The 27,683-nt window shown below is 40.7% G+C and overlaps 2 protein-coding genes across 9 annotated transcripts in view; one reads left to right on the top strand and one right to left on the bottom strand.

Moving 5' to 3' along the window:
* Positions 1-25,557, top strand: part of PICALM (phosphatidylinositol binding clathrin assembly protein) — a 74,392-nt gene extending 48,835 nt beyond the window's left edge. Inside the window, exons 13-24 of one of the 8 annotated variants that reach the window (XM_054058512.1) lie at positions 2,760-2,909; positions 4,379-4,462; positions 4,816-4,875; positions 7,762-7,869; positions 8,758-8,889; positions 8,979-9,009; positions 10,022-10,121; positions 12,020-12,043; positions 14,205-14,264; positions 15,611-15,715; positions 23,018-23,120; positions 24,091-25,557. In XM_054058512.1, the coding sequence (XP_053914487.1) occupies positions 2,760-2,909; positions 4,379-4,462; positions 4,816-4,875; positions 7,762-7,869; positions 8,758-8,889; positions 8,979-9,009; positions 10,022-10,121; positions 12,020-12,043; positions 14,205-14,264; positions 15,611-15,715; positions 23,018-23,110 (947 nt within the window). In that variant the 3' untranslated portion in view covers positions 23,111-23,120; positions 24,091-25,557. Of the gene's footprint in view, positions 1-2,759; positions 2,910-4,378; positions 4,463-4,794; positions 4,876-7,761; positions 7,870-8,757; positions 8,890-8,978; positions 9,010-10,021; positions 10,122-12,019; positions 12,044-14,204; positions 14,265-15,610; positions 15,716-23,017; positions 23,121-24,090 lie in introns of all 8 variants that reach the window. The other 7 variants (XM_054058503.1, XM_054058529.1, XM_054058521.1 and 4 more) reach the window with 7 other exon arrangements.
* Positions 14,275-27,683, bottom strand: part of CCDC83 (coiled-coil domain containing 83) — a 39,690-nt gene continuing 26,281 nt past the window's right edge. Inside the window, exons 12-13 of the mRNA XM_054058557.1 lie at positions 17,694-17,770; positions 14,275-15,045 (exon numbers count right to left, since the gene is read on the bottom strand). Coding sequence (XP_053914532.1) covers positions 14,928-15,045; positions 17,694-17,770 — 195 coding nt within the window. The 3' untranslated portion in view covers positions 14,275-14,927. The remainder of the gene's footprint in view (positions 15,046-17,693; positions 17,771-27,683) is intronic.

The raw sequence follows: 27,683 nt of genomic DNA, 5'->3' as shown, positions 1-27,683 counted from the left end.
AAAACTTATGCAGCAGCTCCTAGGTGTATAATAAAAGGATGAATTATTACAAAAGCATTATATTTGAGTTGCTGCTTTTTGTCTTGGCTTCCAAAAATGTTAAAGGTAATGAGGTTAAAATTCTCTGGGAGTTTTTACCTTCTTTACCTCTAATATTTTTGGGCTCTATAATTGCATGTTTTCAGTTTACTTTTTCAAACTGTAAGAGATGCTACTGAAAAACCTTGGTCATTGTTCTCTCAGGTAAAATACTTCTAGCTGGGTGACTTAAAGATTGCAAAATTCAAATGACTCTTTTAAATGCACCTGAGCCATTAATGCCTAATGATACCCTGAAGGTGCAGAGTGAGTCATTTGGCACAAACAGATGCCATGGGTATTCAAGGATTAAATTGGGCTTTAGAAACATTGAGGTGTTGCTGTCAGGAGAGACAGCACTATTTAAAATCTGAGTATGCAGGATATAAATTACCCAAACCAAATTAATTTTCAGTTAGTTTTGTCACTAGCATCAGCAAGTTTTAAAACAAGGCTGAACACACTGGCTAGAATTAGAATGAGGCAGACAAGCCAAGAGTCTGAGAAGAGATTACATGTCTGAGAAAATCTTGATAATCAGAGTTGCATTGCATTGTCTTACTAGTCAGAAAATGTGAAACTATACAACCTTGGGATTTGGGAACAAAAAGTAGGACTTAGCAGTCTATCCGCTGAGTGCGTAATTCAAATGGATAATAGTTTAAATGAAATATGGTTAAAAACTTTGTCCTTTTTTAGATTCTGTCATATGCTTTTACCTGAGCTGTTTGAGATTGTTTCAAGACTGTTCCAGCTGTCTGATGTATTTGCCAGCTGTCAGTGTGTAGCTAAACTTGAGAAGCAAAACAAGTGTATAAGTGTGGAAATAGTCAGTTTGACATGTCTTGTTTGGATGTTTTCCAATTGCAAGGAAAACCAGTAGAATCAGAAGAAGGTGAAGCAGCAGCAGAAAAAGCAAGCAGGAGCAGATTAAAAGATAATCAGACCTAGTTTAGTGTCATATCTGTTTGTTCTACAGCTTCTAGAATAGCATCCAAAGCAGACAACAGTTTCAAGTGGTCCCTGAAAGCACAGACTTTTTCAGGTGACTGGCTGATTGGCATGTCCACAAGTGCATTAGGTGGTAACATTGCTACCTAAAAACATATGTAAGACAATGCAAAGTTTTGTATTGCTGTTATATATTGTAAAAATATATTGACTTACTCTGCTTATCCTTTGTTTGGTGTGTGGCACTGTCAATTTTGCTGACTGAATGATTCAGTTGGGGTTTTTTTACGGTACTTAACGCATTGCTTGGTTACATTTTAAGAATTTGGGAGAGAAGTCAGGTTTTATTGACTGAGATACCTTGAGCCTGCAGAAAACTAAAGTGTGTATTAAGCCTGTGAAGAATAATGTAACTATGGTTTTAAAATCTCACTTTCTCTAGGACTTTCATGTGATTAAAACCTACATGTTATCAAACCATGTGGGATTTTATAGCTAAGAATTAGGAGGTCAGATTTAGGCAGAGGAAATAACTTACAGTTTGAAGCTGCTGCATGCATGACAATGGTATTAACAAGAGTTGTGAATAAATTGGTAATCTGACCAGGTTTAAAAAAAAAAAAAGCCAGAAACTGAAACAATTCAGAAATCACTTCTATAATTATTATTCAGGCATTTACATGCAGTGTTTTTTTCTGGAAGAGTAAGTTGCAGTTCTAGGCACTGTGATAAAGCCTATAGGGTTTGCAACTCTTGCTTATCTTGCTAGCAAGTTCTTGACTTTTTCATCAAGGAATCTCATGCTTTGAAGCTAGACAGCTGAGCCACAGCTCCTTCTGTCAGCAAGTTTTGTAGCTGCCTTTCCTATCCTGTTTGCCTGTTAGATCCTGGAGTACAGGAGTATATTTTAGTCTAGCAATTGTATCCATCATAAGGAAAGCTTGAAACTCGGGAAGTGACTCTTATAGACCCGTCACTCCTTCATTCCCCAGTATGGTCAACAGTTGATAAGAAATGTTTTCCTTGTCACTGCTCACTGCTGTTCTCCCTCAAAGCAGGGCAGATTTTTGCTTTGAGGTGTGATTTTTTGCTTGCAGCTAATGGTGTATCCACAACAAGCTTGTTTCTTCTGATGCTCCAGGTAGTAAGGGAAGTGCTTTTGTCCGTGGTGTAGTCATAGCTCTTGAAAATGTCAAGATGCCCAGTAACAAAAATAAAAAAAATCGATAAACAGTTGGAAGAAGAAAGAACAGTACAGCTCCCTTGCTTAGTTTTTAAAGGTATCCTGAGGATGGTATTGCACCAAATCCTTCCTTAGCACCTGCAATGCTGTTAAGCTAAGAGGCAGTCTCTGCTCCAGGGATTTTATTGCAGGTGACGGGATTTGACTGTGTGAAGAAAAGTGATTGTGTTCAAAGAGGAGTAACATACTAATTTGCAGTATAAAACATGCTGTGAAAGGAGCATGTTTTGTAAGACCAAGATGGTATTAAGTTAAAAGAAATAAAAAGGACAAATGTAACTACTATCTGTAATATTTTTCTTGACTAGAGAATGGATAATTCAGGACAATTTGAAATTGAAACAGTAAGCTAGGTCATCCCAACTGTAGAGATGTCAGGAGAAAACTATACTCCTGGACTCTTCTTAACTCTTCTGGATTTAGGAAGTATCATGTAACTAAATCCATCTCCCTTTTCTCCTTTCTCTTGCTCTCTGGAATTGAACAGATCCTTTTTCTGCTACTGTTGATAGTGTTGACGATGCCATTCCAAACCTAAATCCTTTCCTTACAAAAACTAACGATGCTGCTCATCTGTCTGTGTCTTCTGATGTATCTACTTTCACCAGTAGGACACCCACACATGAAATGTTTGTTGGTAAAGTACCACTTTAAACTAATTTCCTATTTCCTACAAATTTTAAAATTATTTTAGTTTCTAAAGTATATTTGAAAGGCCTTTCAGAAACTAAAAGCTGGTCATTTGGGGCTGATTTTGTGCTATATTAGAACGTGACTGTGCGTTGAAAGTGGTGTTAAAATCCTTGCTTGGCTACCTAGATGGTATTCTGCCTGAGATAAAGGAACTTAGTTATAGTTAAAGCAGTTGTGAGTGCAGTTTTAAGCAGTTTCTTATGCTTAGGAATTTTAAGATAAAATACTGTGTATGCCTGAGAATGAAAAGAAAATGCTGCTAATTTGTTCCTCAGGTTTAATTGTTCTTTTTACATGTAGGAGCTTAATCTAATTTCTTTTGGTAATGAGTGTTTCCCCACACATCGTGTTGGCGTTAACAAAGCTGGTAAAACCATGCATGTTCTGGTGCATGGTCTACTCAAACTGTTTACCTACTAAAAAATAAAAAACTGATGGCTCAAGTTTTTAGACCTGTTGAAATCGTACTTTGGAGATGATTCAGCATGGCTGTCCTATTAGAAACCCTTGTGACATTTCTGTTGGTGCAGCCACATAACAATCAGGTTCCTTTTCGACATGAAGAATTAAGCTTTCAATGAGTGAAAGTCAGTGAATTTTGTCAGTTCTGTTCTTAAGCAAAACTAAGGTTAAAGACAATCATGCTGCACCAACAGGGCTTTCTTTTGCAGGCTGAAACTCACTAGAATTGATCACAGTAAAATCCAGACTTTTATAACGGAGAGATAATTGGTATCTTTGTTACTAGTTATCAGAGATAAAGCAAAGGGATCTATTCAGAGATATTCATACCACCTACACTTTGTCACCTTAGCTAACTAGTTTCCTAACTTTGTTTTGTTTAGTGGAGAAGAGAAAGCAAGTAAAACCAAGCACAAGGCTCTTGCTACTAACTTCTCTCCACAGTTCCCAGGGAGGATTAGTTGGCTGAGGCAGTAGTGTACAGATACTTTAAGCTGGTACAACTGCATAGTAATCTGGCCTATGCTTCTAAATGCTTTCCCATGCTTCCAGTAAAATTTGTATGGTTCCCATGAATGTGGAGTGATTGTTTGAAATACAGCTTTTTTTAGTAGGGTTGTTATTCAATCAGATCAGTTTCCTTTGTATAACTTGTTCTGCAGTCATGCAAGAAGCAAAGGACTGTGAACAAGGAGCCTGGTGGGTGTTTGTGGCACTCACTGGTTTGTGTAGTATTTGCCATACCACAGCCCTGAAAGTTACTGGAGGTGGATGGCATTGATACATTGCATTCCCTACCAATGTCTCATTCTCTGAAGACACATGTAGAATCAAAGTGTGACCTCCTGACAGGCTGGTGTGTGAAATGTAAATGCAGTTCTGGCTGTAGCATAAACATGGTGCTACGATAATGTGAATGTGGATTTAAAATAACTCTTTCTGGTTCTTTAGATCATTACAATTCATATACTGAACTAAATCCCTTTGTGGCAACCAAATATGAATCTACTATTGGGCTGTATCCTTATGCTTCAGGTATAAGAAAAATGCCTTGAAGCTTTCACACTCACTTCTTCCAGTGGTGTAAAAGATGGCATTTGCTTAGAAAAAAAAAATTATCCTTATATAGCTGTAATTTTGAAGTTGTGCTTTCCCCTTTTGTGTTATAGATAATGTAAACTTGTTTCTTAATGTATGTCCATGTATTGACTTCATTCCATTAGTTCTATGTTAGTGTATGTGGATTTATAGACTGACCTGACATTAAAGTTTTTGATAGCAGATAAACTGTATACCTTGGTTCTCTTTCTGTAACTCTCCCTCTTCTCCTTTCCTGGCTTTCTCTCTTGTGTGATATGCCTTATCAGATTCTTTTTGTGGTCCTCAAGCTTACCCTAATGCTTCTCATTTCTGCAATGAGCCTTCTTCTGTAGCTGGTCTATTTGGAGGTAGGTAATGGGATACAGCCTCACCACAGAAACAGATATGAATGTGTTGTGTGCCTAGAACCCGTAGGTGCTTTATTGGCTACAGAAGTGCATTATTATAGTAGCTCTACCTTTTTATTCATGTGCTCGTGCTAAGTGTGTTGTCACAAATATAGTATATTTTTCAGTTCGTGCTAAACTAAGGTTTATTTAGTCTAAACATGAAATGAGTATCTCTGCATTTCAGGATCTCTTGTACAAGTTTGTGTTGCTGCATACCACATACAAGACTTGCATGTTATAGGTGTCATCTTCACTTACTCTACCTCATTGCTTTTACGATAAAAGTGATTGGGATGTTCTTGCTGCCTATGGCTTCTTTTTTTTATATTATTCTTAAACAGTGCACTAAATTAGTACAAAGAACAGAACATGAGAGAGAGACATCAGCTGCATTAAGAAGAAATTTTTTCTTGTGAGGGTGGTGAGGCACTGGAACAGATTGTCCAGAGAAGTTGTAGAGGCCCCATCCCTGGAGATGTTCAAGGCCAGATTGGATGGGGCTTTAAGCAACCTAATTCAGTGGAAGGTGTCCGTGCTCGTGGCAGACGTGTTAGAACTAGATGATCTTTAAGGTCCCTTCCAACCCAAAGCATTCTATGACTAATTACTGGCTAATCCTTTTTGTGGCTTTGTAAAGTCTGTGTAGTGACCCAGTACTCATTCTGGTTCTGGAATACCATCTTGACAATTGCCAGAGGAACTGTAGACTGTGACAGATGATAATCTGTCTAAACCTCGTTGAACAGGGAGAGTTAACATTGTTGCTATCCGAGGTTTAGGAATCCTTTTAGTAAATGGCTTGTGGAAGACTTAAGAACTAAAGCAACATAAGATCACATTTTGGTTTAGTGTCTTTGAATAGAAATTAGCTATTCATGTAATGAAAGGTTAAATACTACCTATAACTCTGTTCCCTTAGTTTCATATCCAAAAAGCAGAATGATTAGTTTCTGTCAAGTCTTGGGTTTTTTTTTTCTCTAGAAGGAACTCCATTAGAAATATTGACCTTTGCACCTTTGAAAACATCCATATTAGACAAAATGCCCTGGGCTGGTGGTCAAGGATTAGTATTGGTTAGGATTAGAGAGTAGGATTTGATATTTTTCAAAGGCTGACTCAAAGGTGTCAGATGCAAATTTTTTTGTTTGTTTTATTTTGGTTTTTTTTTTTTTTGGTCTTCTGACTCCTTTCATCTTGTTAGCTCCATAATGCTTGAAATTTCCTAAAATGTGAGAGCAGGGAACTCTAGTTGTTTCAATTAAAGCCATTTTCTAATGAAAAATATGAGCCATTTTAAGTCACGTTTTCTGTTGGTACTGGCACAGTTCTAAGAGTTGCAGGACATCCCATCAAAGGAATTCCTATCCATGGTTGAGAGTCTCTGAATTGGCTTGTTACGACTTGGTGGTATACTTGCCATAAAGATACTCATTTTTTTTTTGTTGCTTACTTACTCCCTACCTTTTCCCACATTACCGCTTTCCATGTCTTGCTGTATGAAGTTTCCTTTGGTTTGTTTTCAATGAAAAGTACGTTTAAATCCTTAGAGATGGATGGTTTAGGATTGAGTTGCATGTTCCTTTAAGACAAATAGGAAGGAACTGGTAATCCAAACTTCTGAGGACTTGATGTTCAAGGATAGCATCTTATAGTTGTTAATTTTTTAGGTGAAGTATGGCTTATTTTAGGAAAACAGTAAGATTGAACAGAGGTGCTGTCACAGCAAGTGAAATGAAATCCAAGTAATATTCTTGATCAGTCATTTCCACTCACTGTGTTGTTTTACTGCTAAAGTATTTGTGATCCTTTTCTCTTATTTCTCCATAACGTCACAATTTCTGTTAGAAGAGCTGCTTCTCAAGGTGACATTGCATTTTTTGGTATATAGTAATAAAGTAATAATTACTTCTGTAATTGCCTGAATATCAAGATGATGTACGTGCACGCTGGTGTGCGTGGTCATATATATATATATTATTAAAAAGCACAACTTCAGAAGCAAATCAGTTTTTGCTTCCATATTACTGAACTAGCAACTTAATACTGCCAACTTAATATTGTGCTGCAATAAATTTTCACGGTATTGAAGAAACCTGTGTATTTGGAGAATGCTTCTTTACAGATAGACTGGAGATGACAAAGGGACTAAGTTCAGACAGGAATAGGAGTTGAAGCTTGGTTTTAACTCCCTGTATCTTGCCATAATAACTAGAAACTTGCCTGCAAAACATGGTTGCATGCAAAATGTGTGTCAAAAAATAACTAAGTCAGTGGTCTAAAAATTATTAGTATTGAGAGTGTCTAATTGATGTCATTACTAGTTGGGCACCTTGGGGTAGTTAGGATCTTGCATCTAAGAGAGCTGCTCAACTAATATGAAATAGGAAGGGGATGATCTTCAGGCAAGTAATCTTGAAACAGTTTCTGTACCTAGCTAGCTTCTTGTCCTGGGGAAGCACAATGATTATGTCCTGAGTAATTGTACTGTAAGTATTTGGCAAAAGAATAAGGAAGATGTGAATAGTTAGTCCACAGATTGAGCAACTGAAGGGGAGGTGGAGTGCCATTTCTGCCCTGTCTGTCCCATTTTTGAAACAAAACCTTCCTTTGGAGAAGTAACTTCAAATAAACTGCTTCCAGCTCTCTCTCTTACATGGTTCTCAGTATTGGAGTGTAATTTGGACCTTTGAAGTATTCCTAGTCTTTCTGTGGTACTTAATGCACATATATATATATATATATATATATATATATATATATATATTTGGTTTGCCTTGCATAGAGAAGATGGATTCATGGGAAATGCTATATAACAACATTCAACTTCTTTCTTTTTCCCCCCAGGGTTCACTCCATCTCCTGTTGCTCAACCACAGCCATCAGCTGGCCTTAATGTTGACTTCGAGTCTGTGTTTGGAAACAAATCTTCTAATGTTGTCCTAGATTCTGGTGGTAAGACGCTTACTAAAATAGATTACTTATGTCCTTCAACATTTTTATTCTCGAGGTATAAATCTGTATTTACTCATACTGCTGTGACAGTGTTTCAGCTGAAGAAGAGAGAGCACCATTCTTAATCCAGGTTTTCTGTATTAATCAAATAATTTTTTCTTACACACTGTTTTTATATATGCACCCTGATGAAATGCTTACTTTGGTTTCTTTCACTTAAATATTTTGTGCATTAGAACTTCACACAGTGAAGCTTTTGGTTTTACATGCTGTCAACTGAAATCATGGCTTTATTTGTAGAGTGTTGTCAGAAGAGGTAAAGTTGCATCTTAATTTTATATATCAGCAACACATTTTTGTCTCTTCTCTGCCTACACATTACTCTTAAGATTATTTCAGAAAATGATAAATTATCAAAACATACATAGCTAATTTGCATTGTAGTCATAGTACTCTTTCTGTTCTGTTGAGCATCTGGAAAGTAAATACTTTCTGGTCCTTTGACGTCAGACTGTTAACATCAGATCTTTTCTGGGCAAAACAGTGATTGGCTAAAAGCGATTACTTATTTCAATCTTATAAAAACGCATACTTTAGAAATGTAGTCTTTATTTTGTTTTATGTTTTGATTGCTTTGCAGTCATTGAGAATTGATTCCATGTGAAATTGATGTCACATAGGTTAGACCCGTGAAGAGAAATCTCCTTTCTGTAGTATCTCCTTTACCAAGAGGCATAATCGATTTTATTCTTGTGTAGCGTAACATCACTAAGTTGAATTTTGTATTTTAGCTGCTGTGTTGAACTTGCTGTCTATTTAATTGAATTGTCACCACATTCATGGGAAACCTGTGATTCAAATTACTTATTTCATGTTTATCGTTCTAAGGCTTTGATGAACTAGGTGGTCTCCTGAAACCAACAGTGGCCTCTCAAAACCAGAGTCTTCCAGTTGCCAAAGTACCGCCTAACAAATTAGTGTCAGATGATCTGGATTCATCTTTAGCCAATCTTGTAGGCAGTAAGTATTGAACCACTAACATATGAATACTCATTTATTTCTTTTAAACGAATAGAATTTCAGTACTATCTCTTTCTACTTTGTGACAGATTTGGGCATTGGAAACGGAACTACTAAAAAGTGAGTATTCTTGATCAAAAGCTGAGTATTTTGATATTCTTGGTAATAAAACTTTATGAAAGTACAGGTTCAAACCTGAGCATAACAACATGTTAACCTTCAGAGTGTGTTTGAGATTGTACCTTGTTTCCCCTTCAAGGTGTAGTGAATTGTTGAGAGCTGTTGGAATGTGACTGTTAAGCCTAGTGGTAGTGGCAGTGATAACAGAGGGCAAGATATTAAAGTAGGTATTAGGAAGAAATTTATGCTGAAGGTGGTGAAACACTGGCACAGGTTGCCCAGAGAGGTGGTAGAAGCCCCGTCCCTGAAAACATTCAAGGTCAGGTTGGGACAGGGCTCTGAGCAACCTGATCAGTTGAAGATGTCCCTACCCACTGCAGGGAGGTTGAACTAGATGGCCTTCATGGTCCCTTCCAGTCCAGCCATTCTATGATTCTATGAAGATGTACTCCTGTCTCTGTATATATTTAGGAAGTGTTTCTTTGTAGTTCTAGGTAATCTTTGCACAGCTGATAAGTACTTTCGTGATCTGAAAGTGTGCAGAGCTGTAATAGAGACTGAAACTAAAGCCTCCAACTTGTGGTTGACCTTTAGACAAGTGAATTTTACAGCAGGGCGTATTCTAGAGTAGTGAACCTCTGCGCTAGCAGCAAAGTTGAATGAGATTAGCAAATTTCAGGCTTATTGGCACCATCTGCCAATTCTGAAATCATATTGAAATGTAGAATCCAGTTGCTCCTAACTAAACTATCTTGACCCAAGGCAAGTCAGCTAGGCTAACTTACGTATACTGGGGAACTTGAAGGTGGGATTAGCTAAAGCTGAGGTGGCTCATGTTCAACACCTCACCTTACTTTTCGTGGCCTAAACAAGCTGTCATGTGAGACCTTTTATCAACTCCTTTCCTAAGTGAGTTTAAGTAACAAAACAAGCTGCATTTCGAAGAGGAAACGGTGTTTACCTGAGGGATTTTCAATGTTTTCTAACAATTCTTTAAAAAATTTATTTGAAGTGATGTAAACTGGACTCAGCCAGGTGAAAAGAAACTAACAGGTGGTTCCAACTGGCAACCCAAGATTGCACCTACAACTGCCTGGAACGCTCCAACGTTGGTAAGCAAATACTAATTTTAAAATAGTGTCTTTCCAGCAACTTAGATATTTCAGCAGGAATCTGAAAGTTGTAGTAAAAGAGTAGTAAAATATGAAAGACGTGGTCAGCTTGAGATGTATACTGTTTGGACTTGTTTTTCTAAGCTGTGTGGTTCTAGTAATTAGTTTGAGGTGACATCTGTGTGTTCAGCATAAACTTCAGTAGTGTTTAACCAGCCTCTCTCATAGCAAGGTAGCAGCCTTCATGTTTTAACTCCACTGACGTAAAACTGAATTCTGTGGGGAGGGGATAGCGTGCTACTTCAGTCCAGAAAAGTAGAAATGTGGAAAGTCTGTTCTTCAAATGTACTGATAGGTCAGGTACACACACATTACAACCCAGCCTGCTCTGGAGGCAAGAACAGGTCGAGAGAGAAATCATCTTGATACCTGTATAGGTGTCTGTGCAGTGATATGAGCCACAGCTTTCTTAAAGTACATATCCGCTGCTTTTCTGCCCCAGTGTGTGCAGTTTTTAATGTGTGTCAATTTTGGCGATTGGCTTCATCGTGTCTATTGTAGCAGCTAGTCTTGGCAAGGATTGTGTAAGAAGTAGAGAGAGCCTTTTTAATTACAGGCCAAATCCAAAAGAGGCTCAGAGTCCATATGAGTAGTTTTCACAACACTAATGGAACATTTTTGCATGTGACTTCTACTTGCCCTTCCACCAGTGACCTGGAGAACTGTACAAGGACAGAACAGGTAACAAATAACCCTTGAAGATTTATTGCATCTTCCTGTAACAGAGTGGGCAAGGCTGAATCCACACTGTAATAATACAAGGGTGTGGATTGGCTGAGAAAGTTGGGGTTGTTCAGCCTGGAGAAGGTTCCAGGGAGACCTTATAGCAGCCTTCCAGTACCTGAAGGGGGCACACAGGAAATTGGGGAGGGGCCCTTTATCAGGGAGTGCAGGGATATGGCAAGGGGTAACAGTTTTAAGCTGAAAGAAGGGAGATTTAGATTAGACATTTAGAAAAAAGTGTTCATGGTGAAGGCTGGTGAGACACTGGCACAGGTTGCCCAGGGAAGTTGTGGTTGCCCTCTCCTTGGAAGTGTTCAAGGCCAGGTTGGATGGGGCCTTAAGCAGCCTGATGTAGTGGGAAGTGTCCCTACCCATGGCAGAGGGGTTGGAAATGGGTAATCTTTAAGGTCCCTTCCAATCCAAAACGTTCTATGATTCTGTCATTTGGAAAGAGAGTGCTTGTCTTCCAGGATCTACCACCTCTTCCTTGCTGGGTGTCTCTTATTGCCTTACTACACTTGTGTAGGGAGAAGTGTTTGTGGACCTTACTGGAGGGTGTTTAGATACTGAAGAGAGAGTAACTACTCACCTGCTTTGACTGGTGGTTTTGTGTTTACTTGTGTGCTTGAAAACTGTTTAATAACTCATGTCTTGTGTATACATCTTCTTGTGAGAAGTCAGTACGACAACGGTTTTTATTTAGAGATATTGTTGAGACACTTATCTTCCTGTGAAACTGTTTTATCAACATACAAGTCTTCAAACAGAAATAATCTAGGGGAAAAAATTTTGTCTTCCTCCGCTGGTCTATTTATTGTGGAGTTGCTGCTGCTTGCTAAACAAATATGCTTTTGGAAACAAGACTTTAGTGTCTTTGGAAAAAAGGCATATACCAAATAAATGGACTGTGCAAAACAATTACAAACCCGGTAACAATGGCAGTATCACAGATGTACGTTGTCTCAATAAATGGATTGACTTACAAGAATGTGTTGGGGTAAACAGTCAATGTATTTGTGAACTAAAAATGCTATCTGTGTATATTCCCTTGTGTAAGTATTTGCTTCTAATCCAGTGTTATTGCATTATGTAATTGTTCTCCCTGGGAAATACAGAATGGCATGCATTTTCCACAATACGTAAGTGAAACAACCCACAGCCTTTTTGCAATCGACTGGCATGCGATATTAACTGCTGCTGTTGCAGAATCTCATAACCTCCTTGCTATTTACACATCTCTCATTTTAAAATCTTTGGTGTGCCAAAAATTGAGCTTTTCCTAGCATACACAAACTCCATAGGTGGTCTGCAGGCTCTTCACTCGATTGATGGCATGGGAAATACTGAGATTATTTTTTCCTTGCTTCAAACTGTACCATTTGCTGCCAGAGAGCTGGGGCGTGTGTCTGTGCTGCCTTCAATGCACTTGGTGACTTTTGAATGAAGATAAAGATGTTTGTGTTTGAATAACTGCATGAAACCTTGGGCTTCTGTTACACTTGGCACTTTATCCACATTTACAGTAGATATTGATTTTCTTTTAATTTTTATTTTGTCTTTTTAGTGGGGAGAGACCAATATGTCATTAATGCTCATATAAAAAACAAAAATCCATGCTGACAGCTTTCATGGGCAAGCAATAACCTGTGCTTGCTGTCTCAGGAATGCAGTCTTTCATTTCAAAGGATTTTTTTTAATTTGTGTCAACAGTGATATTGGTCTTTCCCTGTATTCTGTTTTTATTGCAGGGTAACTCTAAGTAAAGGACGGTAGGTCCATACTTGAGCACTCCAATGCAGTCAGCATGTTTGTGCGTGGGTGTAGACAGGGGTGCACAAAAAAAAGGACAAAAATGTGATATTCGGGGTAGCTTTGCCAGCTGTGTGAAGTATGTGGATAGTGACAGTCTAAGTAATTGTAGATGGAGGAAATCTGATCCGATGGCAATTGAAATGCCAGGGACACTGGCTGCTATCTATGAAAAGGTAGATGATAGCGTAGAACTGAATTCAGAAGCAGCTTTGCTGATGTCCTGTTCTTGATGTTACAATTTCTCTCCTTTAACTACTCCAGCATTATTAATACTCTGTCACTTCCCTCTTTTCTGTATCAGTAATCTTCGCATAACAAGAAATTTGTATGGTCTTTGTCTTGTCATGAATAGTAATTCCCACAGCAGTAGCAGGAAAATTAGACTAACAGGAGATAGGGTGGATAGACAGCAAGTTACCTGAATGTTTATAAGCACTTGTGTATAGTCTGAAAAAAAACCACTTTTTGTGCTTGTAAGAATTAACACTAATTTAGAAAGCAGAGAATGAAACAGTAGGACAAAGAATATGGTAAGGATATGAAGAAGTGTCTTTATTACATTTCTTTCTAAGAGTTATCAGCTCTTTTTTTACTTTTTTTTTATTGCCAAGTGTTTTACAAAACGATTGCCGTTTCTTACATCAATTAGGCTTTTTCCATAAACTCTTAAAAATCAAGACAGTGTCTATTCTTGGTGAACTTTATTGATATAGAAATAAGAGTACCCTATGAGTGTAGCTGTACATAACATACAGGAATGTCTTATCAGTAGCTTCATCCCCAGTTTTGTCTATTGACAGCTATCTTAGTGTAACTTCATAAAAGTTAGCTTAGGTTAAGGGTAATATTAACATATCTGCAGAGTACTAAGAGGACTTTCAATCTGTTCAAATTCACTGTACGGGTTGAGTGAGTGAGAGGGAGCACAAGTTGCATACTCAAGATTTGAGTTTATATTGAAGCATGGTAGGAGAATCTCCATGGCACTTACATTCTGGCTAAATAGAAGAGAATTCCTGTAATGTGGACAGAAGCAATGTTAATTTGGTCTTTCATCCTTTAAAATTCTCTCTTAAGACTCCTTGTCCACTATTACTTCTGTTATTGAAATATAATTATATACTTAATGGGATGAAAAAATGCTTCTGCTTCCTGAATTGTCACACTCACCCTTCTGTCTCATGCTGCATTCTGTGAACAGGACACAAAGTATGGAGGCTTGCAGTTCAGTTTAGTCAGCTAGAATTCAAGCAGGCCAAAAGCAGATACATCATGATAGTTTTGTCAAAATACCCTAGAAACTGTAGCTTAAGTATTGCATTCCATCTGAAATAATTTGGATATGCTTAACACAAGGCTGCATATCCTGTTTATTCTTTGCTGTATTCGTAATAAGTTCAGTGCAGCAGTTGACCCTTAGAAAATAATGTCTTACCTGTGTGCAGCTGATTTCTTCTCCTCTCAGTTCACCATTGTTTTTCACACCAGGCACCACCAGTAATGGCATATCCTGCCACAACGCCAACAGGAATGATGGGCTATGGGATGGTGAGTGGAACTTCTGCAACTCCAAAGTCTGATGCTGTATATCATTTCATTGCTTATAGTTCAGCAGCAGTTGCTTTTCTGAACTATTTTACTGAAGACTGACTTCCAGCTCCTATTGGTTTACTCTTCACCAAATCAATGTCCTGTTTTTCTGGACAGGGTTTTGCCTGAAATTGTCTGCCCTTTCTTACCTCAGTTAGTTTTATCATAACCTTCTTAATTTTAAGACAGTGCCTATTCTTGATGGGCTTTATTGATGTAGAAATAAGTGTATCCTGTTCATGTAGCTGGCTACATTCAGAACAAGAATGTTTTATCAGTGAATCAAATCCTGAATTGCTGTTACTTGTTCAAAAACATGCAGTGTCTGAGCAGGTGGGGAAAGGGACCATTCCAGAAGGACCAATAGGCTTTCTAACATCCCCAAAACTTTCCTGGCTCATTCAGACTTTCCTCAGGACATTTATGTCTGGAAATCTCAGAAATGGCGACTTGTTTTACAACCATTCTTAGGTACTACAGTTCTGAGTATAGCCATTTCTCAGTGGCAGTCTAGGAGAAAGCTTTTCCCTTGGTTGAGGGTGTATTGGGACAGGCAGTTCATGAGTGCTTTGGCATCTCTGACTGCTGGTTCCTATGTCTCTGTTGTGCCAGCAGTTATTTTTAACTTACATTTTTGTGGAGTGTCTTCATCAGGGTCAGTTTCTTGAATGGGTTCCCTGTGTGATCGACCAAACAGCTGGTTGGAGTGATAGGAGGAGTACCAGGATTAGTCAAGGAAAAGCTGCTCGGAATGGGGATTGCTTCAGTAGGACTGCTGCTGAGTGTCAACCCACGCCTACGGGAAGTGCCAAAAGCAGCACCAGAGATGGGCGTCTACGTTAAATAAACAAAACCTCACTTTTAAGACCATTGGTATATGTTAAACTCTAATTCTGGCTGAGCCAGAGTGTCAGTAACACTTCAGACTTTCATTACCTAATGACTTAATGTTAATTGGACATATAACTCTCTGGTTTTCACTTTGAACTCTATCAGCTTTGCACTGATGTCTGCAAAACACTTCCTGAGCTTTTGAAGGCAGATGGGGAAGTGCTGTCAGACCTCTGTTTGGGGAGCATGAGTTTAAACAAGTATTGTAGTGTTTCAGGTCTCTGCAGCGAGACATTAAATGGGCTTAGATGTTCTTGAGAGTATTCCTTAAAAAGATCTTCCTTTCTGGTAACCATTATTTGCAGAATATTGTCAAAAGATCTTATATGCATGTTTGACCAAAATTTTTTGTTCTTTCCTTAAAGCCAAGCGCTGATGCTATTTGTGACTTGATGTTGTCTGGATTTTTTTAGCCGTCGCAGATGGGAGGCATACCGGTAATGACACAGCCAACCTTAATATACAGTCAGCCAGTCATGAGACCACCAAACCCTTTTGGCCCTGTACCGGGAGCACAGGTGTGTATATCTAAAATAACTGGTGCTGGGAACAAATCACAGCTGGGTTGGATTCTTTAAAAGTGTGTAAATATTTCCTTGTATTGAGCAAATGTGTTGCATGAGCCTGGTAGCTGGTGTAAGGATGGCGTCCTCACTTCTAATGTCCAGATTGGTAGTGTCGAGATTGTTTTACAGAAGCAGAGAGGATAGCGTTTTAAGGCATTGTTTTTTCGGGAAACATGACTGAGGTTATCCAGAATGTTTCAGCGAAAGGGTAAGGCTAGTTAATGTCTGTGCTGTTTGCTGAAGGTGGACTCCTTCCCCAAAGTTTGTGCTCTCTGCTGCTTTACCTCTAAGTTTTAGATTCTGCTGTTACAGCTTTGTCCTAAGTATATGTGGCACTCTTCTTTGACCAGTTACATTTAAAAGTACTAGATAGTAAAGTAACCAAGTCTGGCAGCAACTTTTTGTTTCAGTCTAAGCTGCATGCTTGCATTTACAGAATTTTGCAGGGGACGAAACAGACATGTAGACGTTTAAGTTTCTGAATGTCACAGATGGGTTTGAAAAGGAGGTGGTGAAAGTTGATCCCGACAGCTCTTCGCTCTCTGGTGGTGGCATGTGGCATGTTCATCCAGTTTTAACCATAGCATTTACCAGAGATCTCTGTATTTCTCCATGGTTTTGAAGAAGACAGCATTTACAACATAGTGGAGATATATTATAGAATCATAGAATGGCTTGGGTTGGAAGGGACCTTAAAGATCATCCTGTTCCAACCCCCCTGCCATGGGCAGGGACACCTCCCACCAGACCAGGCTGCCAAAGGCCCCATCCAACCTGGCCTTGAACCCCTCCGGGGATGGGTCATCCACAACTTCCGTGGGCAACCTGTTCCAGTGTCTCGCCACTCTCATGGTGAAGAAATTCTTAATGATTAGTCTAAATCTCCCCTTTTAAAACCTAAAACTGTTACTCCTAATCCTATCCCTGCACTCCCTGATAAAGAGGAGGAGGGGTCATGTTTAGCATGGCCAGCAGGTGGAGGGATGTGATTCTGCCCCTCTGCTCCGCTCTTGTGAGACTGCGCCTGGAGTACTGTGTCCAGTTTTGGAATCCCCAACATAAAGATATGGAACTGTTGGAACAGATCCAGAGGAGTCCACAAAGATGATCCAGATGACTGGAGCACCTCTGCTCTGAGGACAGGCTGAGAGACCCAGGGTTGTTCAGCCTGGAGAAGAGAAAGCTCCAGGGAGACCATATAGTAGCCTTCTGGTACTTAAAGGGGGCCTGGAGGAAAGCAGGAAGAGACTTATTCCAAGGGCATGTAGTGAAAGAACGAGTGAGAATGGCTTTAAATTGGAAGGGGGAAGATTTAGACTAGACATTAGGAGGAAGAAATTGCTCACAATGAGGATGGTGAGACAGTGCCACAGGCTGCCCAGGGAAGCTGTGGATGCCGCATCCCTGGAAGTGTTCAAGGCCACATTGGATAGGGCCTTGCGCTGCCTGATCTGGTGAAAGGTGTCCCTACTCATGGCAGAGGGGTTGGAATTAAATGCTCTCTGAGGTCCCTTCCAACCCAAACCATTCTATGATGTCTATGTTGTGTGTGGGCAATTTGTCCACTTTCTTTGCTAAAAGAGACTTTTTCATTAATTTTTTTTCAAAAGGCTTTATGTGAAAAGGGATGCTGTGAAATTTCCTTAGCTAGAAATGCAGTTTTCAGTTGAGTTTCTTTTGCACTTCCAAGAGCTGCTTTGCATGTTCACTGTCACAGCAGACAAGGGATTTGCTGTCTTTCAGTTTGGTTTGTACTAGTTCAAGAGAGGAAAATGTTTATGGTACTTCTTAAATAGAGAACAAGTTACAGTGTTCTGAGGTGTAAGAGTGGTTTCCTTCAGTCTCTGAAACTCCAATTTTGAGATGTACCTTTAAGGAAAACCAGAAGATCTACCTGTCTGCTGAATTCAGTTATAAGCAAGTCAGTAGGTCTGAATAGTGAGGTGAGCCTTTCCACTTCATTTGACATTGCAGGGCTGGGTCTAGATTGAATCCCAGCTGGCTGTCATCACAGGAGGAAGAGGAATTAGTGACAAGTGAGGTGTGTAGAGCTGTGTTTATTGTGCTTATCTGACATGCTTGGCTCCTGTGAGAATTGGTTTGATAGAAAACACACCCTGTGAATCAGCGTTTGCTGTGTGTCTAGGAAGATTTTTCTCTAAGACAGTGTGCATTGCTTGCAGGTGTTGAGTTTTCAGAAGTCTGACATGAATAAAGCCCTGGCAAGTTGTGGATGCCTCCTCCCTGGAAGTGCTGGATGGGGTCTTGAGCAGCTGGTCTAGTGGGAGGTGTCCCTACCCTTGGAAGGGAGGTTGAAACTGGGTGATCCTCAAGGTCCCTTCCAACCCAAACCATTCTGTTTCTGTGAAAGCAACTGAGATGAAATGAAGGCTGCGTGCAAGAGCTGCTATCCTGTATCAGACAGAGCTGACATCAGCTACCGTATAGGCACAAAGGGGAATTGGAGTATTATTACAGTAAATTCACTGTGTACTTGGTCTTGAGGCTCTTCTGAGCACCTATTTGTTTCAGTTTAGTTTGTGCTCCTCTTGGGCCAGAAATAGAAATAGGGAAATAAATAAAAACATGTATTCTTGGGGTAAGCAAACAAATCTGAAAGAATAACTGATGTTTGTCTGAAAGGCACACAGGTCAAACTGCCCACACCCTGTGCGTGTCACTCTGAACACCCTTATTTTCTAGTACAGAGTTTGTCAATTGTCATCACTGCCAAGCAGTAAATTTGTTTTAGTATTTCCATTTTTAAAGCATCAGATGATATCGCTTTCTTCCCAGTCTGCCGATAGATCCTGATTACTGTCTACAGTAAAGAAACTTGAAAGTACTTAAAAGCATAATGAAAGGTACGAAGTTTTTGCTGAAAAGTGATATTGCCAATTTGTAGTGTGGTGGAACCCCTTCCGCTTTATACGTGGACTGGTAACATAGGCATCCCAGTGTTGTCCAGTTGCTTCGTAACTTATACTGATGTTCCCAACTTCATATTCTTAAGGATTTGTCTTGATAAATTGATTTTCCTACCCCTGGCCATACCTGCTTTGCTTCTCTTTCAAGTGTTCTGTGTACATGTGTGCAACTATTTCTAGTTGTTGCTGTCAAAAGCAAAGTCAGTTTGGGTTTTTAAGGGCAGAATCATTTGAAATCATTGTGAATGAGACTAGAATGGTCCCTTCTTTGAAAATCCAGGTGTGGAAGGTATTTGTAGTTTTAAAAGACTATGTGTTTGTGTTCGTTTTTTTCCATTGAAATCACTTATCTTGCTTAGGGTAAATGCTTCACACTTGAGAAAGAAAGTAAGTTTTTACCAGGATGAAATAGCAAGCTGTCACAGTTAAGCCCCGGCCCAATTTTGGCAGCTAAAACTGAGCAGTTGGGCTCCCCTCTCTCCCCACCAGGGAAAGGAAAGCAAGAGGAAAAAGGCTTGTGGATTGAAAACTAAAACTACAGCTTTAATGAAATAATAATAATAATGAAATAATAAAATATATGCCAGTATATGAAATTGCACCTCCACTGCACGCCCTTAACTGTACATCGCCACAAGTGCTGCAGAGTAGACAAGAGGGGAAGGGTCTGAGGCTAGGAGGGAGTTGGGCTAAGGGGCTGGGTTCAGGAACACATCGATCTGAGATTGGGGCTGAACAGACAGATGAGGTCCTCGCTGGACATTGGCCATTTAAGAAGAGTGTGAGATCCATGTGATTCTCTCAGTTTTATACAGGGTGTGATGTATATGGGATGGAATACTCTGTTGGTCAGTCTGAGGTCACCTATCCTGTCCAACCCTCCCTGCAGGTGTGACTTCTTTTCACCTATTTGACTTACAGCGTTCCACCAACTTGAGGATGGCCTTGGTTTCTATAGGAATAAGTATCAGCATTGGCCTTTCTGCATACCACTGCTCTGCGTTGTCACTTCTAGAGAGAAACAGTCTGAAAAACATGCTTGAGAAAATGGAGTTACTTATATGAGGCTTAGCTGAAGTTAGAAAACTGATTCTACCTTAGCTCAAGCAGAACGCAGGCTTTCCTTACTGCAAGATATGGTATTATGCTTATCCAGCACAGTGGAAATGGTTGGAGTTGTGTGATTACATTTTAGGTGGCGAGAGCGTGCGCACATTGTGTGTATGAGGAAGGGACGGGCTGAATCAATGGTCCTAAAAAGGTTTAAGAGTAGCCAGAGTGATGGCAGATGCGCTACAGTACAGCCCATACAAAATGTTTCAGACAAGCCAGATCTGAATGATGTACAGTTACCTGGAATTTAGCTGTCTGTTGTTCAGACCTGAGGGTGGCAACACACAACACCAGTGCTCAAGTGTTCATCACCACCAAAACCATTATCGTGTTGGCTTGTATAAACTGGTACAACCCTGACAAATCAGTGGTATTCCTTCGCAAGTATCATATGTCCTGGTCTGATTCCCCTCTGAAGGATGCAGCCTTAGCAGGGGCAGCTGCTGGCTAGTGACAGTTTTAAGATGTAAAACAGAATAAAGAAATTGTTTTTCTCTCTGCCAGGATCTGTGTCAATTGTAACACCACAGTGGTTAATGTCACTGAACTGTACAGGGAAGGTAGTGGGAACAATCACCTGGTGATGATGAAGAATAGGTAAATGCACGAATGAGTATGTTGGTTTTGTGGAGTATTTTAGGGGTGGGGGCATGGGTTGGAAACTGGAAGAAGCAGCCATGAAGCTTAGGACAGATGTGTGCTAGGGAAACTGTACAGGTGCTCCTTTTTACACATTTATCCTGAAACATAGGCTGAAGCAGCTTGATAGGCTTAATGATAAACTAATATCTAGCTTGTGATGGGAGTCAGCACACTTATGGGTGGATTCTTCTTTAGCCTGGAGAAAAGAAGGCTGATGAGGGGAGCTAGCACTGTCTGCAACTACCTGAAAGAGGTTGTAGTGAGGTGGGATTGGTCTCTTCTCCCAAGTGAAAGGTGATACGACATGAGGGAATGGCCTCAAGTTGCACCAGGGGAGGTTCAGATTGGACGTCAGGAAAAATTTCTTCATTGAAAAGGTTATGAGGCACAGGCAGAGGCTGCCCAGGGAGGTGGTTGAGTCCCCATCCCTGGAGGTATTTAAAAGACGAGTAGATGAGTTGCTCGGGGATGTGGTTTAGTAGTGGACAGGCATGGCTGGACTCTGTGATCTCAAAGGTCTCTTCCAACCAAGTGATTCTATGATTCCATGATTCTGTGTTACCGTGACTCCGGGGAGTTTTTGTCTCTGTTGGAAGGAGCACGAAGTGACAACCGCACCTGGAGGTGAAGACCAAGCCTTGTGTCTGACTCAGCACAGTACATCGTGTGTTGAGTCACACACCCACTGAGCAGTAAGGAGGCCGAATCCAGAGTTTGAGATGTGCTGGGGAAAACCAATGGCTGCTAAGGCAGCTTCTAAGTTTCAGATACATTTTTAAGCAGTTTTCTGGATAGATGTAATGTAGGAAATTGTCGAATTGTACTTTCCACATGTTTTTTTTAGGCATTCTTTTTAATAATTACAAGAATCTCATTAAAATACATATGTACTGTGTGTTGTCTGAACTTGGCTGTGGCATCTAGGAAGTAACACTGTCAAGTTCATTCCCTTTTTGGGCTTCTTGAAATTCCACCTCTGTTTCTGGTTAGGTGCTGAGGTTGCACAAATGGCAGAGCTCTAAACTTACCAGTCTTCCACACTGCTTTCAAACTGGGACATTGCCTTGAAGTTGGTATCAGTTGAACACTTGCCAACTCATTTTAACGGTTAATATGTGACTTCAAGCCACTTGACCATGAAGAGGAAGAACATCTCCTGAAATCCAAACACAGCAGAGTCACCCCTGCTGGACTTGATCATTAGTCTGTCTCAAATCCTGGAGAGTGGGGGGATATGAGCTACAGGTTTCCAAAGGGAAGAAGAGGGAACTTCTGACACTCTGAAACTGCTTCTCAACCACTTCCCATTCTGTCTCATGGCTTTTCCATATCCATTTATGGGGAGGGAGGTGAAGATGTGAAGCCAGAGTATTGATCCTGAAAGAATTCCTCCTCCCTACATGGTTTCCAAGATAGACATCAATGTAAAAAAATCTAAATTTGCAGTGGCAATGTTTATGCTCTGGGCGCTTCTGCAAGCAGTTCCCATATTGCACGTTCCTTGTCATGTGCAGACTGGCAGGCATTCAGTATTTCCAAAGGAAATATGTCTTCCTATGATGTTTTTTTGCAGTGGCTATGAAGTGCAGATATGCACTGGTGATTGGTGACTCAATTATGAGTAAACTGTTAAAGGGACAGAATCTGAAGTAGCGGAAGCTGACTGTTTAGTTGTAAGCAAGCTCTGTGGTGGAGGAGGGCTAAGAGAATGCAATGAAGCACCGATTATGTATATGGGAAGACAGTAAGCAATAAGGAAAAGGGCTAAAAAAACCAAAAATCAGCAAATAGCAGATGCCATTACAGCCTGCAGATTATCTGCCTTTCCAGCAGCAGCAGCTGGGATGCCGGTATGACCTACCTGTAAGTTATGTGCTTTGTATGGCTGTTTGTAGTGTGGTGCTTTAAAATAAAAATGGCTATAGGGTCTGGGATTTATTAATATAGACAGTAAAGACCATCAATCACAGTCATCAGGTCTCACCTAAAATGGCAGCAGCTGACAACCTATCATCTAATATTTTTTTCTTCCCCTAGAATATATCCCAGGTTCTCCTCCTGGGCCCCGAATTGACAGTTATCCGTTGTCTGCTCTTCAGCTTCATTTTTGTTTATACATCCTATTTTGAGAAGAAAAGGTTCTGAGAGCTAATCCTTCTGGAGAAGGCAGCTGGAAAGCTGCTGTGCTCTGGCCAGAGCCCCAGCCTCAGCCTTCCCTGCCAGTATTTAGTTTTGGCAGTAAAGGAGGAGTGCTTTTCCACAGGAACGTCAGGCTTCATGTTTTGTATCCTCTTCTGAAGAGAACCATGTGAGGGTGTCTGCTTATTTGGCAAATGCCAACTGAAGTCTCCTTTCTGGAAGGTCATGTCCAGCTTGTTTCTGCATTACGCCAACCATGGCAGAGGCTTCTGTTTCCATATGGCCAAACACCTTGTTTTAATAGTTGATTTCTGCCAAGTTTGCCTTTGAATCTCCCCTTGTCCTTTCATTACACGTTCAGCTTTCATATTCTGTCATTCTGAGACCTTTTTTTCTTTTTCTTTCCCTTTCTCTGTCGTCTTTCCTTCTATAGCTGTCTGCAGCATCCAGCCCTTCCAGTCAGAGTCCTCACAGAGCCTCAGGAAAGGATCCCTTTGCAGAGCTCTCTCTCCAGGATTTCTTGTAGAACAACTTAGGTATTTTTCGATATTCTGGGGAGATGCTGTTTTTTGTGATTTAAGACAAAAGTAAAAGTTCTAATTCAGGTTTTATTAACATGAATAGAACCGTTCCTGAAGAAAGTAAAAACAAGTCATGTTGAGTTGGAAGCACTGTGGAAGTGACTCGGGAACTCGATATCCTTCACTGCAGCCATTTAAAGGCCCGAACAAGTAATTTTGTTTCAGTCCAGTGGCAATCAAGTTTGCTAGTTCCTTTCAGAGTGGTAGGCGCCAGCACACAGGGTGCTTTTGCTTCAGCTGGGGGGAAGGAACTGGTACTGCTTGGTATTTGCCATTTCATTCGGAAAATGCCTGGGGCTCAGATTTACTAGTGAGCACGGGGTTGCTGCTGCCAGTCTGCTGTGGCAGATTGCTTGGGCAGAGTTCACTCCGTTTATACCAGGAGGTGCTTGGTTTTGTGTGTGTGAGGGTTATGTTTCAGTACAGTGCACTGGAGTTCTGTTCTTTATATCAGCTGGGGCAGGTGGGAATTAAATACTAAAATGAGTGAAAATGAAACAATTAAAGAATGCATAGTGTGAAGGAAGAGTAGGCTTTGATCGCACACAGTGTTCCGCTTTGCTTTGTGCAGCTCCTGTGATTCAGCATGAAAAGTGACCTTGAGATCTCTTCATAAAGATGTCAATCTGTGTTATGGTGCCACTGGTGACAACATTGCATGGAGAAGCGGTGGGGAGGGAGTATTGTTGGGCATAACAGCTGAATGCAAAGAGATGTTCCTGTGGCTGGTGTAGCTGCAGAAACGTCCTGATGGATTTGGGTTGTGGTTTTGGCCCTCACTCTGTAGAATTTTTAGTTCAGTTCGAAACTTCAGATCTTGGAGTAGCTTGGACATTTAGAGAACAGCTATGTTTGAAGCAAACATGGGTTTTGATGAAGTCTTGCTTGTGCAGGATGATAACACAAGGGGTTTTAATCTTTCCAGATTCAGTTCATGTAACCACGCTAGATGGAAGAGAAAGGAACGTTTCCAAACAGCTGTGCTCACCAGTAAAACCCCACTTCCAGGAAAAAGTGAACTTCAGTCTTTCAAATTCTCTCCTCTTCCACAAAATGATGCAGTGAAAAGATGGAGACCAGTGGAGGAACCTGGAACAACTCCATAAGAAAACATCAATATATGATGCAAAGCCAAGAATTAAGAATTAATTAAGACCAAGATCTACTTCTTGTCCTGGTGACTAACACATCGGTTCTTTCAGCTTCTAATAATGTCCATAATTGGTCACGTAGGAAGAGAAGCCTTTATTCTGGAAATTATGATTGGTGATTGGAAATGCTGTTGTCTGGAACGGCGATGTGTCCTTTACCGTAACTTGAAACAAGACTCTGGGCAGGGGAGGGTGAAATCCTAACTCATAATTCTGCAGTTACCTTTTCTTCAGTCCTCACCAATGTAGGCACAGCAGTAAAATGGGAATTAACTTTTTTTAAAAGTGATATATTCAGTTTGCAGTAGACATTCCTTATGTATTATTGTTTGTATTTATTTATGATTATCAATTTAACATTAATATTGTATCAAGAAAAAAAACTCCTTATGGAAAAATGAGTATGGATGTACACAGTATGTCTGATTTTTATCCACAAAGAATGAATCTGATTCAGAATGCTTTTCAGCTGCCATACAGAGCACTAAATATTTTAAAGGTCTGAATCTAATGAGTTCTCGGTATCCGGTGGGAATTAGGGAAAAGAGCTGTAAAACGCGTTAATCCTTATAGTCAATTCTGTGCCTAGGGTTTTGCAAGGGAACAGTTAACTGACTAGACGAAGCACTACACTTGTAATTCAGCATTAGTGCGTTGGGAAGGAACTTTATTGCTTTGTGCTTGGCATGTCATTATTTTTACATTTGACATTATAAGGCCTTTCCAAAATGAATGTGAGGAATTGCTTTCACTTTAAAGACTTTCCTTCTTTTCTGTACAAAACAGGTGGTATGCGTCAGGGAGCAGGGGTGGGAAAGCCTTTTCATTTGGCTGGTGCCACAGCTGTGGTCATACACTGTTCACAAGGAATCAAGGGGAAGCAGCTTCCTTACCTGTGTCTGCTGGGCATTTTGTTAACAAAGAATTAAGGTAGCACTGTTGATCGGTGCTCTGTGTAAATACATCGTGACTTTTAGGTGGAGTGGGGCCTTTGGAAGGATAAGTTACTGATCTGAAAGCGATTCCATACATGAATTGAGCATACTTGCTGCATTGTCTCTGCAGATTCTATTTTTGTTTAAAATATTAAAATGTATGTTAGCAAAAATGGGTGGATTTTCAAATAAAATGCAGCTTCCACAGAACTTTTGTTACGGTATGAAAGTCTGAGGTGCTTCTTTTCTTTTTGCTGCTTAAAATGTGCACTGATAATTGCTTTGTTTACTGAATAAAATACCAAATGTGTTTCATATGTGGATATTGTATTGCAGGAAGCGCAGCTCTTTGAACAATGTGATCGATCTGGAGCACCTCTGCTGTGAGGACAGGCTAAGAGACCTGGGGTTGTTCAGCCTGGAGAAGAGAAAGCTCCGGCGAGACCTTAGAGCAGCCTTCTGGTACTTAAAGGGTGCTACAGGAAAGCTGGGAGGGACTTTTTCCAAGGGCATGGAGCGAAAAGATGAAGGGGAATAGCTTTAAATTGGAAGGAGGACAACTTAGACTAGATATTGGGAAGAAATTCCTCACAGTGAGGGTGGTGAGACACCTGCACAGGCTGTCCATGGAGGTTATGGATGTCTCCTCCCTGGAAGTGTTCAAGGCCAGGTTGGATGGAGCCTTGAGCTGCCTGGTCTGGTGCAGTGCTCATTGCAGGGGGATGGAACTGGATGATCGTTGAGGTCCCTTCCAACCTAAGCCATTCTACAGTTCTCTCATACTGCAGCTTCTCAGCCTCAGTTCCCCTGTAAGGAGTTAGAATTTTAGAATCGGTAAGGTTGGAAAAGATCTCTGAGATCATAGTCCAACGATGAGCCCAGTTGTCTTATTAAGAGCTGATTTACTTACGCAAGGTGATATTTCACCATCTTCTAGTTTTTCAAAATACTTGTGTTCTGTTAACTGAATCGTAACTACTGAGGTGTGAAGTGTTGTGAAACACCATCCATAGCTTGTGTGAAAGATTTAGTTAGACCTTGCTCCTCCTCCTTCTGCTCCTCCTCCTCCTCTTACTCCATTTCCATAGCCCAGGGTGTTGGGTTGTGATAAAAAACAGACACCAGCTTCGTCATCTTTTTAGGGCTGTGATGCTCTCTGCGCAGAAGGTTCGGTCTCTGTTTTGAGGCTGTTGAGTGAGGATAGCCTTCTTGGATCTTTTCAATGCCTTGGACCCCCTGTGTGGGATGGTGGGCTTGAGGCTGCCAACAGTGTGGAAATCCTCACGGAAGGACAAATGGCTCTTCTGCAGGGATGAGGAATCTTATCTGTTAGCCTCTACTGCTTGCTCATAGTTGCTCTGTGTTCTGTAACAGCTGCTGTGCAGGTTAAGCTTTCTTGCTGGAGGCCTTGCTAATAAACCTTACTTCTGGTTTACTCTTCAGAGACAAGCTGGCTGGAGAATTTTCCAAAGCATTAGTAGGGCATGTAGTGGTAGGGCGAGGGGGAATGGCTTTAAATTGGAAAGGGGAAGATTTAGATGAGACATTAGGAAGAAATTGCTCACCATGAGGGCAGTGAGTCACTGGCACAGGTTGCCCAGGGAAGCTGTGGATGCCCCATCTTTGCATCCTTGGAGGCGTTCAAGGCCAGGTTGGATGGGGCCTTGGGCAGCCTGGTCTGGTGGGAGGTGTCCCAACCCATGGCAGTCATGACTTTCTGTGACGTCAGATGGTCCATTCCATACTCCAGCTACTGGAGTAAGTCATGGACTTTGCCAGCTGCTAAACAGCCCTTTGGCAAGGAGAAGGGACAGAGAGCAGCCCTGCATCTTTTGTTAGACAGATGGTGCCTGTTCAGGGTCTTTAGCACATAAATGAATTGCAACTTAAAGGCCAGGACAGACCTGAGATAAAGATTGGGGCAGAAAAATAAGGAGTGCCAAAAACACTGCGAAAGATGGTAAATGCTGATGGGAGATGGAGATAGACAAGATAGTGTGAGAAGAAATGTGCTGAATACAGAAGAAAAATCTGTGTTAATGGGATCATACATTAACTAAAGTAAGAGCTTTCTCCTTGGCCTGTTGGCAATCTTATAGCTTGAGCTCTGCAGCTCTCACACGGCAGTGGAGGGAGCAGAAACAACCTTGACATCTCCTACTTACTCTGCATAAAAAGAAAAATCTGCGAGTTTCTTATGTTTTCCGTGTCCAAACAGGAGAAAGAAGGGACCTGGTTGATCCATTAGCTGCATCCTGGCTAGGTCAGGAAAATTAGTGAGGAGCAGGTTCCCCTGAAGGCTCAGCATTGCTGCTGCCCACTTGGCACTCATGTGTATCCGAAGGCTCAGTAACTGCTCTGTCATAGAATGGTTTGGGTTGGAAGGGACCTTGAAGATCATCCAGTTCCAACTCCCTGTCATGGGCAGGGTC

Source organism: Cuculus canorus, chromosome 1 (genome assembly GCF_017976375.1).
Source record: "Cuculus canorus isolate bCucCan1 chromosome 1, bCucCan1.pri, whole genome shotgun sequence".
NCBI classification, from domain to species: domain Eukaryota; kingdom Metazoa; phylum Chordata; class Aves; order Cuculiformes; family Cuculidae; genus Cuculus; species Cuculus canorus.
The sequence above is the reverse complement of the archived record's forward strand: the minus strand, read 5'-3'. Positions and strand labels throughout refer to the sequence as shown.